This window comes from Melospiza georgiana, chromosome 16 (genome assembly GCF_028018845.1).
Source record: "Melospiza georgiana isolate bMelGeo1 chromosome 16, bMelGeo1.pri, whole genome shotgun sequence".
Lineage (NCBI taxonomy): Eukaryota > Metazoa > Chordata > Aves > Passeriformes > Passerellidae > Melospiza > Melospiza georgiana.
In genome coordinates this window covers 3,131,681-3,148,486 of record NC_080445.1, presented here as the reverse complement: position 1 = coordinate 3,148,486, position 16,806 = coordinate 3,131,681, and the positions used below count along the sequence as shown (strand labels likewise).

The 16,806-nt window shown below is 57.0% G+C and overlaps 2 protein-coding genes across 2 annotated transcripts; one reads left to right on the top strand and one right to left on the bottom strand.

Moving 5' to 3' along the window:
* Positions 1-639: 639 nt before the first annotated feature.
* Positions 640-7,560, top strand: ARPC1B (actin related protein 2/3 complex subunit 1B). Its single transcript, XM_058035566.1, has 10 exons — positions 640-744; positions 3,054-3,127; positions 3,790-3,894; positions 4,436-4,658; positions 4,957-5,064; positions 5,345-5,551; positions 6,278-6,353; positions 6,445-6,641; positions 7,066-7,156; positions 7,277-7,560. Exons 2-10 carry the CDS (start codon positions 3,064-3,066, stop codon positions 7,313-7,315), a joined length of 1,110 nt encoding a protein of 369 aa, XP_057891549.1. The 5' UTR covers positions 640-744; positions 3,054-3,063; the 3' UTR covers positions 7,316-7,560.
* Positions 7,561-9,361: 1,801 nt separating this feature from the next.
* On the bottom strand, positions 9,362-16,682 carry PDAP1 (PDGFA associated protein 1). Its single transcript, XM_058035768.1, has 6 exons — positions 16,607-16,682; positions 13,585-13,676; positions 11,672-11,779; positions 11,220-11,341; positions 10,321-10,472; positions 9,362-9,729 (listed from the first exon to the last, which is right to left on the bottom strand). The coding sequence occupies exons 1-6, from the start codon at positions 16,614-16,616 to the stop codon at positions 9,671-9,673; spliced, it is 543 nt and encodes a 180-aa protein (XP_057891751.1). The 5' UTR covers positions 16,617-16,682; the 3' UTR covers positions 9,362-9,670.
* Between the last annotated feature and the right edge of the window lie 124 nt (positions 16,683-16,806).

Below are 16,806 nucleotides of genomic sequence, written 5' to 3'. Positions count from 1 at the left end.
AGCAGAGAGGGAAGGGGTGAGTGAGTGCATCCCTATGCCCAGAAGGGAAGGCATGAGTGCATCCAGGCAGGAATGGGATAAAAATGAGCTGCTCTGAAGCAGGAGGTGATAAGAGCAGAGGGCTGGCTGTCTGCTGCGTGGGGACACGGGCATGGTGAGCACAGCCAGCCTGGCTCTGGGTCCCAGCGGGCTCTGTGGGATGCAGGAACCAGCAGAACCCGCAGCAGCTGCTGCTGAGGGCAGCCGGCTCTGGCTCCGCGGGCTCTCCCCGGCCGTGGGCGGCGATGCCGGCGGGCGGCTCGCTCCGGGCATGGCTGTTCCCTGGTGGGCACCGGCACCGGGGAGATCCCATCCCTCTGAAAACTCATCGGGGCCGGGGGTGAGCAACACCCGGATCCCGGCGGGGATCCTTCCCTTCTGTTCTGGTTCCGTCCTCCCTGGGGCACCCCGGGCGCGCTGCCCACGTCCAGCGGGGGCCGGGAGCGTCCCGGGCCCGGGGCCCCTCACGGGCGGCGGTGCCGGAGCTCTGCGGCCGCAGGCACGGGCAGGGCGCCCCAGAGGCGCTCGGCTCCCCCAACGCCCACGTAAGGAAGTGGTTGCATTTCTCGGAGAGGAAAAGGGAAGTCGGTCGGGGCAGGCACAGCTCCCGCCGCTCGCTCCGGGCTCCGTTCGTGTCGACTGCCCAGAGTCCATGAACGAGCCCCGCCGTGCAGGAACCGAGCCCAGCCAGCCCTGCCCAGCAAGGTAAGGAGGGCTCTGTGCCCGCCCGGAGCCGGGGCTGTCCCTGGGACTGCGGCTGTCACCGCTCCTGGCGCCCACACCCCGCTCCAGGGCTCGGGGGGTCCCCCCGGGCCGGGGTCAGGGGGGTGCAGGCAGCCCCTTGCCCCCTGCGAGCATCGCTGTCGCTGCGGTTTGGATATTTGGGGTTTTTTCCAGCTTTGGCAGCAAGGTTCAGGGGTTTTTTCTCTTGCCGGCGGTCTGACAGCTCTGGGGGGATGGAAAGAGTCCTCCTGTGGGGTCCCCTCGGGGTTGGTGCCGGCAGAGACAGGGCTGCCACAATCTGTCCTCCCCTCCTCGGGAATCAGCTGCTCCCCGCTTCGCCCGGTGCGAGGAAGAGGAGGCTCAGAGCCGCCTTCCTCTGCCCTGGGACGGGGCTGTCCCCTCAGGGCCAGGCTGGCTCATGGGGTCCTGTTGCAGTGTGATGAAATTAGGGTACCCCCCCAGCAGCACTGGGCTCTGGGTGTCCCCAGCCTGGCCGGCAGGAGCAGGGGGTGACACCTTCAGCTGCAGCAGGGAGCACAGGGGCTCTGGGGGTCGCTGTTGGGGTCCTGGTGGGGCAGGGGTCCCCCCACAGTGTCCGGGGAGAGTTTCAGGGGGTCCCAGCTTCCAGCAGGATCCTCACTGGGTGCAAACGCTGCTCCCGCCACCCCGCCAGGCTCGTAAAACCCAAACTCCATCTCCTCTGGGACTGGGAGGAGCCCCCGGCCCCGGGCTCTGCCAAGGTTTGGTTATCTCCTCCGAGGATGTTTCCGAACTGCTTGGGCTGGCTGGGGAGATAACGGAGCTGTTCCAGCTCCCAATCCCGCCCTGTCTGGCCTTCGGAAAATTCCCATTTTCCTTGCTCAACAGCCTCTAGTTTGGGGGGTGCGGTGGGGGATGTCAGCTCTTCCCAGCTGGGAAGGGGCTGCCGAGCCCCGGGGGTCACTCTGGGCAGGGCAGGACTCGGCCGGGGGGCACCAGGAGCGGGGACCGAGGGGGAATAAAAGGGCTCGGAAGGGGCCGAGGGGAAATTAAAACTCCACCCGCTGCCGGGAGCGGCCCGGCCCTCGCAGCCCTCGCTCCTTCCCGCGTCTGGCAAAGGTTTCCGTCCCTGGCACGGCGGCTGAGCTCGTCCCTTCGCGATGGCACTCGGCAAGGGAGCAGCAGGGACCCCAGCGAGGAGGGTTAGTGCCTCTGAGCTCCCAAACCACCCGGAAAAAGTAAAAGTATTGCTGTTTTCCTAGTGTCAAAGCCAGAACGCACCTCGGTGTGTCCTGCCTCCCATCCCTCCTCCCAGGAGCCCTTTCAGCCGGGTGCCCATTTCAGCCAAACCCCTTTTTCACACATTTTTCCTCTCCTGATCTCTTGCAATGCCCCTGTCGCTGATGGTTTTGTCCATCCTGCTCCATCCTCAGGGCTTTGTTCCCCCTTGGGCCACCCTGTGCTGCATTCCAGGGGATCAGTGGGGCTGGGTAGGGAACTGCCTCCTCACCCATGTCCATGGCCTGTGTGACAGCAGGGCTGTCCTGCATCAGCTCTGGAATTTCTCCACATGCAGAAGGCAGCTGATGGAGCTCCTCAGATTTTCTTTTACCCAGCTCAGGGATGGAGCTTTGCTAAGAGGGACTTTTTTCCTTCCCCTGTAACGTTTTTGCTGCCAAAGAAAACGGGACGTGCTCGGGGAGTTCCCAAAATAGCCGAGAGCAGGCTGTGAGTAATTCCCGTCGCCAGCCACACCCTGGCGAGGTGTTTCCCTGCCTCCCTGGGCGGGAAGGCCAAGGGGCTGTGATGCTGCTTGGAGCCCTTCCTGCTCCCGTGGCACCTGGGGGGGCCTTTGGCACAAACTCCCCATCCCATGGCAGCTGGGGAGCTGCAGGACTGGTGGGAGCCCAGCCAGGAGCAGGGATCAGTCCTGATGGGATGGAAATGCCTCCGTGGGGCTTTGGCCCTTCCTAAGTGAGAGGTGTGGAAAGAGGGAGTGGATCTGGCGCTGCTGGGGTGGAGAGAGGAGGTGCTGCCCATGGTGGGACCCCAGCGTGCACATGGGGCTGCTGGCACCATTCCCTGTGTGCCCAGGCAGCTGGAGCAGGGTGACAGCGGGGTTTGGAAGTTCCTGGAAATGGACAGTTTGAGCTTGGAGATCCTCAGGAGAGCCCTCTCCTTGGCTGAGAGACACGGTGGGCTGCAACACAGGGCTGATCCCAGCGGGACGGATCATTCTGTGGGGCTGGGGTCTCACCCCTGTGGCTGCAGCAGCCTGTCCTGACAGCCTGGGGCTCTGTCCCTGTCCCCAGCCCGTGAGCCATGGCCTACCACAGCTTCCTGCTGGAGCCCATCAGCTGCCATGCCTGGAACAAGGACCGCACCCGTGAGTTCGCCTGGGGCTGCCCGAGATTCCCGAGGGATCCCCGGGCACTGTCCGGGCTCAAATCCCCGGGGCAGGGCCGGGTTTGGGGGAGCAGATCCTGCCACGGGTGGGTTTGGGGGAGCAGATCCTGTCAGGGGCTGGGTTTGGGGGAGCAGATCCTGCCAGGGGCGGGTTTGGGGGCTGGCACAGCCCATCCCGGTGTCCCCGGTGCCCGTGCGGGACCGAGCCGGGCACGGGGGTGCCAGGGCAGCGTCCGGCCCCGGGCAGCGGCCGGGGAGGGAGGGAAGGAGGGAGCGGAGCCGGTGATTCACGGGCGATGGCATTTCCCGAGCGCGGCCCGGGGGATGAGGGAGAACAAAAAGCGCTTTCTGTGCTGCGGCCGGGAGCCGGGCGGGCAGGGCGGGGTGGACGCGGCTGCTTTTGGGAGCTGTGCACCCCCAGCAGTCCCGTTCCATCCCATCCTGCCCTGTCTCAGCCCACCAGCCCCATGGGACCGCACTGACCCTGGGCTGGGGGTTCTCCCTTCCCATAGGGACAATGTGCAGGAGCAGGGTTGGGGGCTTGGTGGGGACATGGAGCCCAGGAAGGGGTGGGGGGGTTCTGGTGGGCCTGCAGAGCCTGTGACCCAGGGAGGGCTTTGTCCTGGCCACTGTCACCCCCAGAGATTGCCCTGTGCCCCAACAACCACGAGGTTCACATCTACCGCAAGGACGGGGCCAAGTGGAGCAAAGTGCACGAGCTGAAGGAGCACAACGGGCAGGTGACAGGTGAGTCGTGGCTGGCAGAGGGGACAGGGACACGGATGGTGTCCCAGAGCCGCTCCAGGCCTGCTCGTGGCACTGGCACCCAGTGGATGGGGCTCGTGCAGGGGTGGAGGAGAATGGAGCAGGTTGTGTGGGTGGGATGGATGGGATGGGAGGGGTGGAGAGGGATGAGGAGGAGGGATGGATGGGAAAAATGGGATGAGATGGATTGAGATGGATGGGAAGAGAAGGGTTGGGGTAGGGTGGGTGGGTGGATGGATGGATGGATATATAGGAGAGATGGTTGGAATGGAATGGAATGGTGTGGGTGGTATGGGAAGGGATGGGGTGGAATGAGATGGATAGATGAGAGAGATGGGGTGGGATGGGTTGACATGGAATGCTTTGAGGTGGGAGGGATGGTCTGGGGCATAGAGGAGCTGTGGAGCAGAGACCACCCAGAACAACCCCACCTTCAGACACCCCCAGCCCTGAGTGCCACCATTGCCATTCCTGAGGCTCCCTGGGCCACCACGGGCCACCATCATCCCCCTCTCCCTCCCAGGCATCGACTGGGCCCCCGAGAGCAACCGGCTGGTGACGTGCGGGACCGACCGCAACGCCTACGTGTGGACCCTCAAGGGCAACGTCTGGAAGCCCACCCTGGTGATCCTGAGGATCAACCGCGCCGCCCGCTGCGTCAAGTGGTCCCCCAAGGAGAACAAATTCGCCGTGGGCAGCGGCTCCCGCCTCATCTCCATCTGCTACTTCGAGCAGGAGAACGACTGGTGAGGCTCTGAGGGGGTCTGTCCTGAGGGGGATGGATGGATGGATGGATGGATGGATGGATGGATGGATGGATGGATGGATGGATGGATGGATGGATGGATGGGGAAATAAGAGACTGGAGGAGCTGGAGGTGGAGACAGATGGGGAAATGGAGGGATGGACTCCTCTTGCCCAAGCTGCTACTGCAGCTCCTGGCACATTTGGAGCCCTAAACAACACCAGGCAGTTCCCCAAAAGCCCAGAGGGGCTCTGGGGATGGTGATGCTGCCCCTCTGCTGCCACCCCCTCTGCACACAGGTGGGTTTGCAAGCACATCAAGAAGCCCATCCGCTCCACGGTGCTCAGCCTGGACTGGCACCCCAACAACGTCCTCCTGGCCGCTGGCTCCTGCGACTTCAAGTGCAGGTGAGGAGAAGGGGCTGGGGGATTGGGGGGACCCATGCATCCCCAAGGATGGGTTGGGGGGCAGCTTCACCCCAGGGGCTGTTTGGAGCAGGGAATGGAGCACTGGGGAGATGCAGGGAGGTCTGGGGACCATCCCAGGGGTACAGCACCCATGGGGGGTAGGGGGACACCCTACGAGCTCTGCCAGGGAAACTGAGTCACACAACTGAACCAAGGGGCAGGGATGAGGGTGGCACAGATCCTGCATCCAGGCACGCATGCAAGGCTCTCTCCCTGCCAGGATCTTCTCAGCCTACATCAAGGAGGTGGAGGAGCGGCCCAGCCCCACGCCCTGGGGCTCCAAGATGCCCTTTGGGGAGCTGATGTTCGAGTCCAGCAGCAGCTGTGGGTGGGTGCACAGCGTGAGCTTCTCGGCCAGCGGCTCCCGCGTGGCCTGGGTCAGCCACGACAGCACCCTGTGCCTCGCTGATGCTGGCAGGAAGATGGCGTAAGCAGGGCTGGGACACGAGGGGGGACTGAGGGAGGCTGTGCTGGGGGTGGCAGCAGGGCTTGGCCCCCAAACCAACCCGGGCATGGAGGTATCTGGGGTGGGTTGGGCCAAGAGCAATCCCAGTGTCCATGCGTGTGGGTCTGGGTAATGGAAGGGTTCAGCCTCAGGAGCTGGCTTAGTCCTAGAATATCCCTGGAGCATCTGTGAGTGTCCCCTGAGCATCTCTACTTGGGTGGGGGAGGTAGAAGTGTTCAGCCTCAGGAGCTGGAAATAGCCCTGGGTATCCCTGAGCATCTCTGACCATCCCTGGAGCATCCCTGGAGCATCTCTGACCATCCCTGGGTATCCCCTGGAGCATCCCTGACCATCCCTGGGTATCCCTGAGCATCTCTGACCATCCCTGAGCATCCCTGGAGCATCTCTGACCATCCCTGGGTATCCCTGAGCAACTCTGACCATCCCTGAGCATCCCTGGAGCATCTCTGACCATCCCTGGGTATCCCCTGAGCATCCCTGGAGCATCCCTGACCATCCCTGGGTATCCCCTGAGCATCCCTGTACACGGGTGTAGGACACAGAGGGCTCGGCCCCAGGACCTGGAACGTCCCCAGGTCACCAGGGGTGGAGGAGGTGGGGTCTCCCCTGGTGGGTTCCCCCCGTGTGATGAGCTGTGCCAGTCTCAGCACTGAGGCTGGAGCTCAGCTCGCGTTTCACACCTCGCAGCGTTGCCTCGCTGTGCACCGAGACGCTGCCCCTGCTGGCTGTCACCTTCATCACCGAGCACAGCCTGGTGGCCGCGGTGAGTGCGGGCACGGAGGGACGCGGGCTGGGAGCCGCGGCCGGAGCCGCCCGGGGTGCTGAGCAGGGCGGGTTTGGGGTTTGCTCCCCAGGGCCACGACTGCTGCCCGATGCTGTTCACCTACGAGGAGAGCCAGGGTGCCCTGAGCTTCGGGGGGAAGCTGGACGTGCCCAAGCAGAGCTCCCAGCGCGGCCTCACCGCCCGCGAGCGCTTCCAGAACCTGGACAAGAAGGCGAGCTCGGATACGGCCAATGCCACCCTGGACACCCTGCACAAGAACAGCATCAGGTGGGGCTGGCCAGGCTTGGGGCACCTCCAGGTCGATGGTCCCTGGGTGTGCCCAGGAGCTGGGACAGCCCTGGAGCATCCTTGGATATCCCCAGAATGTCCCTGGGCATCCCAGCACGTGTGAGGGAGAGACTGAGGCTCCAGCCCGAGGAGCTGTGACAGCCCTGGGTATCCCTGAATTTCCCAGGGTATCCCTGAATTTCCCAGGGTGTCCCCAAAGAATCCTTGGATGTGGGATGGGGAGGTACAGAGGTCTAGTCCCAAAAGCTGGGATGGTCCTGGAGCATCCCTGGGTATCCCCAAGTGTCCCTGTGTATCCCCAGTACCTGCCTGCACTGTGGGGGAGATGAGGGGCTCCAGCCCCATTCCCACCCCTAAGGGCTCAGCCCTGGGACTGATTCCTGCTCCCTCCTTGCACCCACAGCCAGATCTCAGTGCTGACTGGTGGGAAGGACAAGTGCTCCCAGTTCTGTACCACAGGGATGGACGGGGGCATGAGCATCTGGGATGTCAAGGTGAGGAATCCCCGTGGACCCCTCAGGGTTCCCCCCTTCCAGCTCCCCAGCCACCTCCAGTGTCTCTGGGAGGCCATGAGCTGCTGGACACCTCCTGTTCCATTTCCTGTTTCATTTCAGAGCCTGGAGTCGGCGCTGAAGGATCTCAAGATCAAATGAAGGAGCCACCTGGGAAGGGCATCCCAGCTTCCAGCTGCCCCTGCTGTGCCCCTGCTCTGCCTGCTGCCCTGTGCCACCCCCACGCCGTGCCACGCTGCCACCAGTGCCTGTCCCCGCTGCCAGCCAGCCCTGGTGGCTGTTTCCAGACATAAAATCTCCATTTTTCTTACTGTTTTTGTTACCATCCTTCCCGATGCTGGTCATACATTGCTTGGAGAAATAGCAAATAAAGGATTTTCCTGAATGGTTTTCTTTTTTTGGCACTTTCTTAGAACAACTTCAGTGCAAACACAGGTGTGATCAGTGCAGAACACAGTGCTGTGCCACATCTGACCACGGATGTCAAATCCTTTCTGCCACCAGTGCTGAGGAGGAATTGGGATTGTGGGGATAAAGGGAATGTCACTTTTCCGTTCCCTGCTTCAGCACCATTTCAAACCTGGATTGGTGTTGAGGAAAATGGAGGGCACAGGATGGAAGTGGCCAGGGAGCACAGGTTTATCATTCTCTCAGTTCCCTGGTAAAGTCCTGGCAGGTGGGCAATTCCCAAACCTGGAGCCAGCTCAGAGACCTTGGGCTGCCCAGCTAATCCAGTGGATGCAGAGGGACAATGACATTTGAGTTCTGCTCCAGCCCTCAGTCAGGGGGAGCTGTTACTTGGAGAAGATTTTTCCACCCCTTTCCATGTGTTCACAACCCTCAACCCTCTCCCCTGTGGTTCCTGCCCTGCTCCAGCCCAAAACCTCCCCCTGTCCTGCCCCATCCACCTCCCTGTGCTCCAAGGGTCACCCACTGTCCCATGTCAGGCTGTCCCCACCTGCCCAGCTCCTCCCTCCTGGAGCTGAGAGCACAGGCACCTCGCCTGCAGCACCTGCTCATCTCCCACAGCTCCCTGCGAGCATTTCCTACCCCAAATCTTGGCTTGGTTTGAGCTGTGCTTTGAGCCAGCAGCTCACACTGACACTCCCTGGGGCACAGTCCTGTGTCACACCCTTGTGCCCAAGTCCCTGCAGCCAGGCACAAGACCAAATCCTTTGTTTGTCACCCTTCATTTCCACAGCTGCAAGCCCTCTCCCAGTGACTTCCAGGGCTCCAAGCCCTGGGGCTGGATGATGTCCAGCCTTTGGGGAGTCTGGGAAGCACTGGTGTCCCTGAACAGGCTGGCAGCAGGGCTCCCAGATCCCTGGGGCAAAGCAGGCTGGAGCTGCTCCCCTCCAGAGCCATCTGAGAGGAGGTGACAGTGCTGTGACATCTGAGAGGAGGTGACAGTGCTGTGACATCTGAGAGGAGGTGACAGTGCTGTGACTGCCCTTCTGATGGGGGACCAGGCCAGACATGGCCTGAGGGTAATTGTTTCCTCCACCGTGGTAAACAGATTGTGCAAGACATCCATCAGAATCAGCAGGAAAAGCTTTTTCCCTCAGGCTGTGTGTGCTCAGGAGCTCCTGACCCAGAGCCAAACCCCAAACATCACAACCAGCAGCCCCCCAGTGCAGCTGAGCTCCCCCAGGACCCCCCAGCTGTGCCCTTCACACACACACACGAGGCCACAGCAGCTCTGATAACTTACAGTTTAATCAGCCAAATATACAAGTTCTCTTGGTGGTTTTTAAACTTGATCAAGTTTTTTTTTTTTTTGCTTTTTGGTTTTTTTTTTTTTTTTTTCCATCTGGATCTGACACAATAAATGTTGTTTGTTTTTTCTCCTTTAAACAAAGGATGATGTGGTTAAAAACTGGCACTATCCCTAATAAGGAGCAGAAAAAGAAAATGAAGAGGAGGGAAAAGGGGAGACTGGCTGCAAGAAAGGAGGGATGAATCCAGGAAGGAACGGCACTCCAGATGTCCATGAAGTCAGGCTCCCAGCTTATACTGCAACGCCCTGCTGCAAAATGTGATGGGCTCTTTGCCAACTGGATTCCTCAGATACATTATCCTTTGGGATTTCATACCAAGTCAGTTCCCCACCCCATGCCCCACCCCCAAACGACCCCACAATCTATTTTTCTTGCAATCTAGTATTTGAAGCACCTCCCCTCCCACACAGCTCCCTCCCACCCTGCCCCCCTCCCACCGTCTACGACTTCTTGATCCTAAAAACAGCAAAAACATTCATGTTTCCAAACTGTTACAGGGAATTGCTGTCCAGCACAGCTCTGCACTGCAGAGAGCAGCTGCCCCTAACCCCAAATGGAAATCTGTGCCAGGATGAGGACAAACACATCGTCAGTGTCTCTTGGAGGTGGAGGTGAGGTCAATGCTGCAGGGTGCCCTGCGTGGCAGCGATGGAAGGCAGAGCTCCTGGCAGGACCAGGCACAGTTCCCTGGTGTTTCCTCCTCTTGCATGGCCTGTGCTTACTTGTTAAGGGATAGTGACTGCAGTCTTTTACCTGCCATGGCCGCTTCGTCTTTTGCTGGGGAGGAGAACAACAAACAGAGTTTCATCATTTCATGGTGCACATCAGGGACTAGGGGAGCTCTGGCAGCCCCAGGGATTTGAACCCTGCCAGCTGGGTAATGCAAAAATCCCACCCTCCCCATCAATTTCTCAGAGCTAAGAGGCACAGCCCCTCTTGCTGTTCCCTTCCATCCCTGGCCTCTCTCCAGGTGTCCCCAAATCACCCTGATGCCCAAATTTCTCTGCGGAAGGCACCAAGGAGCCGTGCTCAGACTGTTGGTTCACACCTCCCAGGGAAGGAGTGCTGGGAACTCCCTGGCCAGTTCAGATCCCCACATGCAAACCACACAAACCACCCAGCACAAGGAGCCTGCCAAACCCCCAGATTGGAGCCAGCACTGCCTGGCAGGCAGGGGACAAGATGGATATCCAGGGCAATTCCCTTCTCTGTTTCCCTGGTTTATAAAGCAAGAACTTTATGAGAGGGAAACAGCTGAGCCTGGCTTTGCTGAGGGCAGTTGATGACACTCAGCAACACCACACAGGCTCAGAGGAGGGATGTGTGCCTCTTGGAAAGGTAGGTGAAAATGATTAATTATTCTCTAACCTTTTCTTTCTTCTTCTTTCTTTCTGGCAGCTTCTTCCCTTTGCTTCCGAATGATGGCTAATCGGGCCAGGTCTGCCTTGGCTTGCTCTGTTTTCCCAGCTAGGTGCATTTTCATGTATCTTTCTTTTGCCTTTTGCTTCTCTATTTCCTCTCTGCCCAAAGGAAACACACCAGTCACCAGGGTATCCAGGGGAACAGAGTGGGGCTTTCCAACCAGTAAAAAACGCAAAGCTGGGGGTCCTTCACCAGTTTTCAAGCACAGGTTCTGTTTATTTGCAGGGTTTGAACAGGGGTGAGGGGAGAGATTATTTCTACCTTCCTTCCTTCCTCCACACACAAGGAGGTGAAATGATTTAGCCCCACATCACAAGAACTGTGATATGTTTTTCCCTGCCTTACCCTCAAAGGTGTCCTTCTGCTGAAGCAATCTATCCCAAATAAAAAAGATTAAACCTTCCCTTCCAAACCTTACCATTGCTAAACGAAACTAGAAGATTAAACTTTGGGTTTCAGATAATTAATCTGGCCAGATAAAAATATTTGGAATCTGGGAAACTGCTACCTGTCACTAGAGAACCTTCTGCAGCAGGATTAAAGTGGATCCAAAGAGACCTGTGGTTAATGGATTTCTGCTCTGATTTTTGGCATAAAACCTCAGGAAAGGAATGGCCTAAATCCCTTTCTCTCAGAGGACCAGGGCAGGCTGCCTGGCTCCAGGATAGCCCAGAGGACAGACAACTGTGAAGTTTCTAAGGAACCACATTTTGAAGCACAGTGAGCTCAGTCTGCTGCTGCTCAGTGCCTGCTTTAGGCAGCAATACACTTTTAAGGATGTCTCAGAAACACCTCCCTGCACCAAACTGCAGGGTGAAACTGCAGGGTGAGCAGGGAACACTCACCTCTCTCGTCTTGAGAGCTCCTTGGGTCCATCCAGGTCCAGCTGAGTGACTTTTTTGGTTGTCTGAATGACACGGTTGGGGTTCTCTATGTCTATCAACCCCTCCACTCCTTTGCGCTTTTGCTGTCAGGAACAAGAGGGAGCTTGAGGAGCTCTCCCACCCCAAACACACTGCAAAGCACCCCAAAAGCACAAGGCAAGCTTTTACTACAAATCATTTATGAATCAAGGCACCTTCAGCCTTTTTAAAAACCCTGTTGTCTTTGTATTTCATTTGTAAATGTTCACAAGTTCTTATTCTGAGGGCAAAATGCTGTCAAGTGAGCGTTTTTTTTTGTTTCTAAAAGTAGTTCTACAAAAAATGCACTGCAGGTGGCTCTGCTCAGAATGCAGAGTGTGCATCCCCCCCCAGCCCAAGTATTAGGTACATTAAGTGCCCTGAGAATGCAGTACCTGATAATCCTCATCATCTTCATCACTCTCATCCGAATCTAAAGATTTCTTCTCCTTTTTAGGGTCCCCTGTTGCTCCTTCTCCTCCTTCTTCTTGCTCCTCCTCTTCCTACAGAATCAGAGGAAATGTATGTCACTAAAAACCCCAAACCCAGCTCTTAAATGAGATTTTGTGGGGGATGAGCCAGCTCTGAGCACTGGTGCTCCTGATGTGGCCTTGTGCCTTGGCTGTCACAGAATGAGGGCTCCTCCTCAGCATCACCTCCAAACAGCTCTGCTGTTCTCTCTAACAGGAAAATGACTCTGAAAGACACCACTGGCACTTTACTTTGCCCAAATCAAAGCTCCCCAGAAGAATTTTAGCCTGGGTTCCCAGTGCACACTACCTCAGAAACTGGAAATTACATGGATGCAGCTTTGAGCTTATCCTGTGGATAAATAAAAACACCTAGAGGAGAAAATTGACAACCATCAACCTGAATATTATTATCCAAGGAATTAAAGCCTTTTTAGCACAGCTTCCACCATTCAGAACCTGGGAATTAACTTCTGAATCATAAGAAGAACAAGCATGGGTGTGAACAGCTTGTTTCACACTACCAACATCTCTCATCAAACAACCAGCAAAGTGGATGAGCAAGGAACAGTAAGAGGAGTAATTTTGTTAATTGTAGGGGATTTTAAAAGCTTTCCTTAATGTATCAGTGTTAGATGTAACCATCACTATGTGATATGGATCATCACAAAAAATAAATCCTTCTCAAAGAGCAGCTCTCTGGTTTGCTGTGAAACAAGGCACACATTTCAAGTGGGTCCTGCTGTTGTGTTCCACTTCCAGTATTTTTATTAACAACATGGAAGCAGAGAACACTCACACAGTTTGTGAATGACATCACACTGGTAGGAGTTGGAATTATTTTGGAAAACAGGATGAGACTCATCAGTGGTTTCAGAATTTGGAAATATGGCATGAAACCAAGAAGGTGGGATCAGAAACCAACCAAGAGGAGTTACAGTTTGGAAGAAGAAATCCAACATGAAGCTGGAATATGTGGCTAAGCAGCAAACCAAACAATCATCTCGAGTTGCAGCTGGGCAAAACATTAAAAAGGACTCAACACTATGGCTCAGAACTGCCTGAGAGTCATCTCAGAGGTATTCACCAGGATTTCCTACATGGGGTGTAATTATCCTCCTGTGGTCAGTGCTGTGAGGCCTCAGCTGGAATTGTGTATTTGGGCTGAGGCAGCACTTCCAGAAAGTCACAGAAAACATCAGAGTGCCACCAGAGCTGTGATAACTTGGGATTAAAGAGAGCAAGAGCCCCAAAATGCAGCCAAGGGTTTTATGACAACAGTCAGGTCGTGGTGGAAGTGGGGGGAACTGTTACAGTCCAAGGCTGGGGCACAGAAATACACCCACACAGAAAACTCTTATCTCTCCTACAAAGCAGAGGCAAATATGAAAATCATGTGTTCAGGAAGAAGTCAAAGGAGTTTGGTCCATGAATCTATGAGAGAAAGAGGGCAAATACAGTAATTTCAATATACAGTAACATGTCAAGATGTGGCTCTTGTTCTCCAAAGCCAAACTGCAGAACATGGATAAAAAATGAGCTGACACTGGAGACTGAAATGATAAAATATGGGGAAAAAAGACCTCCAGAGCTGCTGTGTGATCAGCTCCCTGTCCTTCAACCTTCCCGTGCTGCCCTGGGTGCTCTCCCAGGCCTCAGAACCAGACTGGGTGATAGCCTGGAGCCTCCCCAGCTGGAGATGTTTGGGATCCATGCTGTGATCACTGCTGGACTGATCTGCAGCACTTGGCTAAGCTGCCATTGCTCCTGAGCAGTGAAAACCAGGCTGGAAAAGGCAGAAACTGGGACAGAAAACACACAAAGGAGCAAACACATACCCTTGCCTTTTGCTTTTCTGCTTGGAGCTGGGCATCAATCTCCTCAGGACTCGTGTACTGCCTTGCCCGGCCTTTGTGGCCTCCTTTTCTACCTGCACAGAACAATAAAAACAACAAATGGTTTAGTGCTAACTTCCAGAAAGGTCTGCTCCTCCTGCAGCACTCTCTGGACTTTAGGTGTGGACAGGACAAACCAAAATAACTCCTCTGATAGACCCTACACAAACCTCCCCCAGTGAACTTGGTGAAATGCTCCAAGATTTTTAGGTGAGACACAGAGAGTTGGGATTATTGACATCACCCTTCCCTGCCTGTGCCTCTCCAGTTCCCTTCCCAGGCTGGGAGGGGATGCTCAGTCCCACAGCAGATCCCAGTTTCCTGCACAGGAGGAATCACAGTGTGTTCCTGTGGTTACAACCAACATTCCAACAAGCTTGGCTGCTTAATCACTCCCACTGTGCCAGGAAAAAATAGGAAGCTAATTGGACAAAAGCTTTGGGAATTACAGTGGGAGCTAAGGGGGTCCTAAAAGGAGCCTCCAGTTTCATTGCTTTATTAGGAAAAATAAAAACAAGCTCTAGGAACCCAGAAGGGGAGTCCCTGCGGCTGGCACTGCCCCAAGTTCCAGATTCTGTTATTAATGAACTGCTGAAGCCATTAATGCTCCCCTCAAGCCACTGCTCTGCTTATTCCAGCCCAAAGAATTGGGAAGCAAGTTGGACAGAGCCAACCCACAGCCCTGAGTGAGGGAGAGAGACTGGCACAAAGCAAACAGCTCTGGCAGGGCAGCTCTGCCACTGCAGCAGGCCTGGAGTGCCACGGGAGGAGCAGGGAACTCTGGATCTGCCTCATCCTCCCCATTTCAGCTGCCAAGGACAATGGGAACCCTACAGGGATGGGAAGGGATGAGGGATCATCCCTCCCTCCCTCCCTGGCACTGTGTGGGATCCATGGGAGAGCGGCTCTCTGTTGGACTGGGAGCCTCAGAGATCCAACATTTCCTGACCGATTCTCCTGGCTCAGCACAGACAAACTCTCACAATGCCTTAGTTCTGTCCCCAGATCTCACTGTGAAGCTTTACAGAAACTCCTAAGATACTTTCCCAAAAGACAGGGAAGTGCAGAGACCAAATTCCAGTCCCTGGGGAAGCTCATGGGCTCTCCAACCCTAAGCACAGGCAAAGCTTTGGTGCAGGCAGACAGGAGTTTGTCTGTTTGTCTGCTCCCAGCCATCCCACACGGGAGCTCTGACACCTCTGGAAGGAGATCAGCCCTGGGAATGCTCCTGGGGGACAGGACCTCCCTGCCCAGCTCCTGACATCACCCCGAGGGAACAGCGGCGACATCTGGGACACAGCAACCCCAAAGAGCCACACTGGGCTCAGCACCAAGGAACACAAACTGCTCACAACTGCAAATAAACACTGCTGATAAGGGGGAGAAGCAGCTAAACAGAAATTATTTTATGTTAAAAGCCTAAAAGGAAGCAAATGGAAGAATGAAGCCCACAAGAGCTCAGCACAGTGCAGGGATGGGGCTCTGCTCCCACAGGGAGATCAAACCTCACATCAGACACGGGGAGCTGGTCCAACACCACTGAGCAGCTCTGTGCCTCAGTTTCCCCATCTGAAAACAGGGACAATGCTTCTTCTCCACCTCTGTGAAGCACTTTTAAAGCAGAGCAGAATCACCTGCAGATTTCACCTGCAGCAAAGCCCAATGGTGCCCAGGCAGGCCCACATTCAAACACATTTGTCTTCAGCTTTAAACAGCCTAATTAAGGAATTTAAATGGAAGACAGTGGAATAATACTGATGGAATCTCTTATTCTTAAAATCAAAAGTATTACGGGGGGAAAATGGGAAATTAATTTTAAAAAATCCTGTAAAATTTATTAGTAGCTTCTTTATATCCCTCCATTTTATATTAAACAGTGAGTGCCAAAATCCACTCTTCTGCCACCAATCCAACAACTCCCACTGACTTGGGGGAAAATGACCAAAGCCCCTCTTCTTCCTAAAAGCAAAAGGTTTGAATCAAACACTGAAATCTGTACAATGAACTGAAGAGCAGGAAAACCTGAGTTACAGGCATTTAAATAAGAAAAATGGGGTTATAACCCGCCATGGTTCTTTGCCTTCACAATAACCACGTGAAAGCTTCAGCCCCATCTCCCATCACTGTGCAAACGGACCCAAAATGAAGTGGCTCAATAAAATCTAAACAAGAAGCAGTTTGGTGCTAAAGGCTAGGAAGTGCTGATGAAACAAAGCAGAGCAAGCTGCAGAGGAGGAGCAGGAACGATGCGGGCTGGCTTTACCGCGTGTGCCCGGCTTGGCGAGAGCCAGTTCTGCGGATGGTGCACGGGGAGAAGGTTCTGGGTGGATCCAGCCCGGCCGTGCCCCAGCCCCGCTCCTGAATCACACCGGGAGCAGCAAGTCCGTGCCCGCTCCGCACACCCAACCCGCGGCAGCATCAAAGAGCCGCCTCTGGAGCCCCGAGCCCCGGCCGGGATGGCCGCCAGCCCCCGGTGCCCCCGGTGGGGCGGCTGCCCCTCCCCGTGGGCCCCACGCCCCGAGCCGGGGGAGTTCCCGTCCCAGCACATGGAGCGGGCCCGGGGCCGCGGGCACCCCCAGGCGCTGCCGCCGCCGCCGCGGCGCTTTGCGGGGCTCGGGCCGGGCCCGGCGCCGTGAGGGGCGGGGGAAGGCGGCGAGGCAGCCCCGGAGCCGCCGAGAACGGGGAAAGGGAACACGAGACCCTCCCCAGAGCACAAACAGAGCCGCGTTTGGGGCCCGGTGAGGGGGAAAGGGACCCCCGCAGGCTCCGCCAAGGCCGGGAGAGCGGGAGAGCGGAGCCGCCGCGGCACCTCCACAGCCGGGGGCGAACACGAGCCCTGCCCGCGCCGGGGCCGGGGCGGCGCACACACACAGCCCTCAGCCCCCTCCTCTCCCGTGTCCCGTGCTCCCCCCGCCGCCGCTCCCCGCGGGGCACGCCCGGCCCGGCCCGGCCCGGCCCCCACCACCTTTCGGCATCGCGGCGATGGCGGCGCGGCCCCCCCGGCCCGAGCGGCGCCGGAACCGGAACCGGAACCGCCCCCAGCGGAGGCCCCCGCGCTGGGCTGCCCGAGCGCCGCCGCTGCGCTGCCCTCAGCGCCGCCCTCCCGGTGCTCCCGCCGGGGCAGCACAGCGGGGCCGGTTCCCCCCGGCGGCTCTCGGCTCTCTC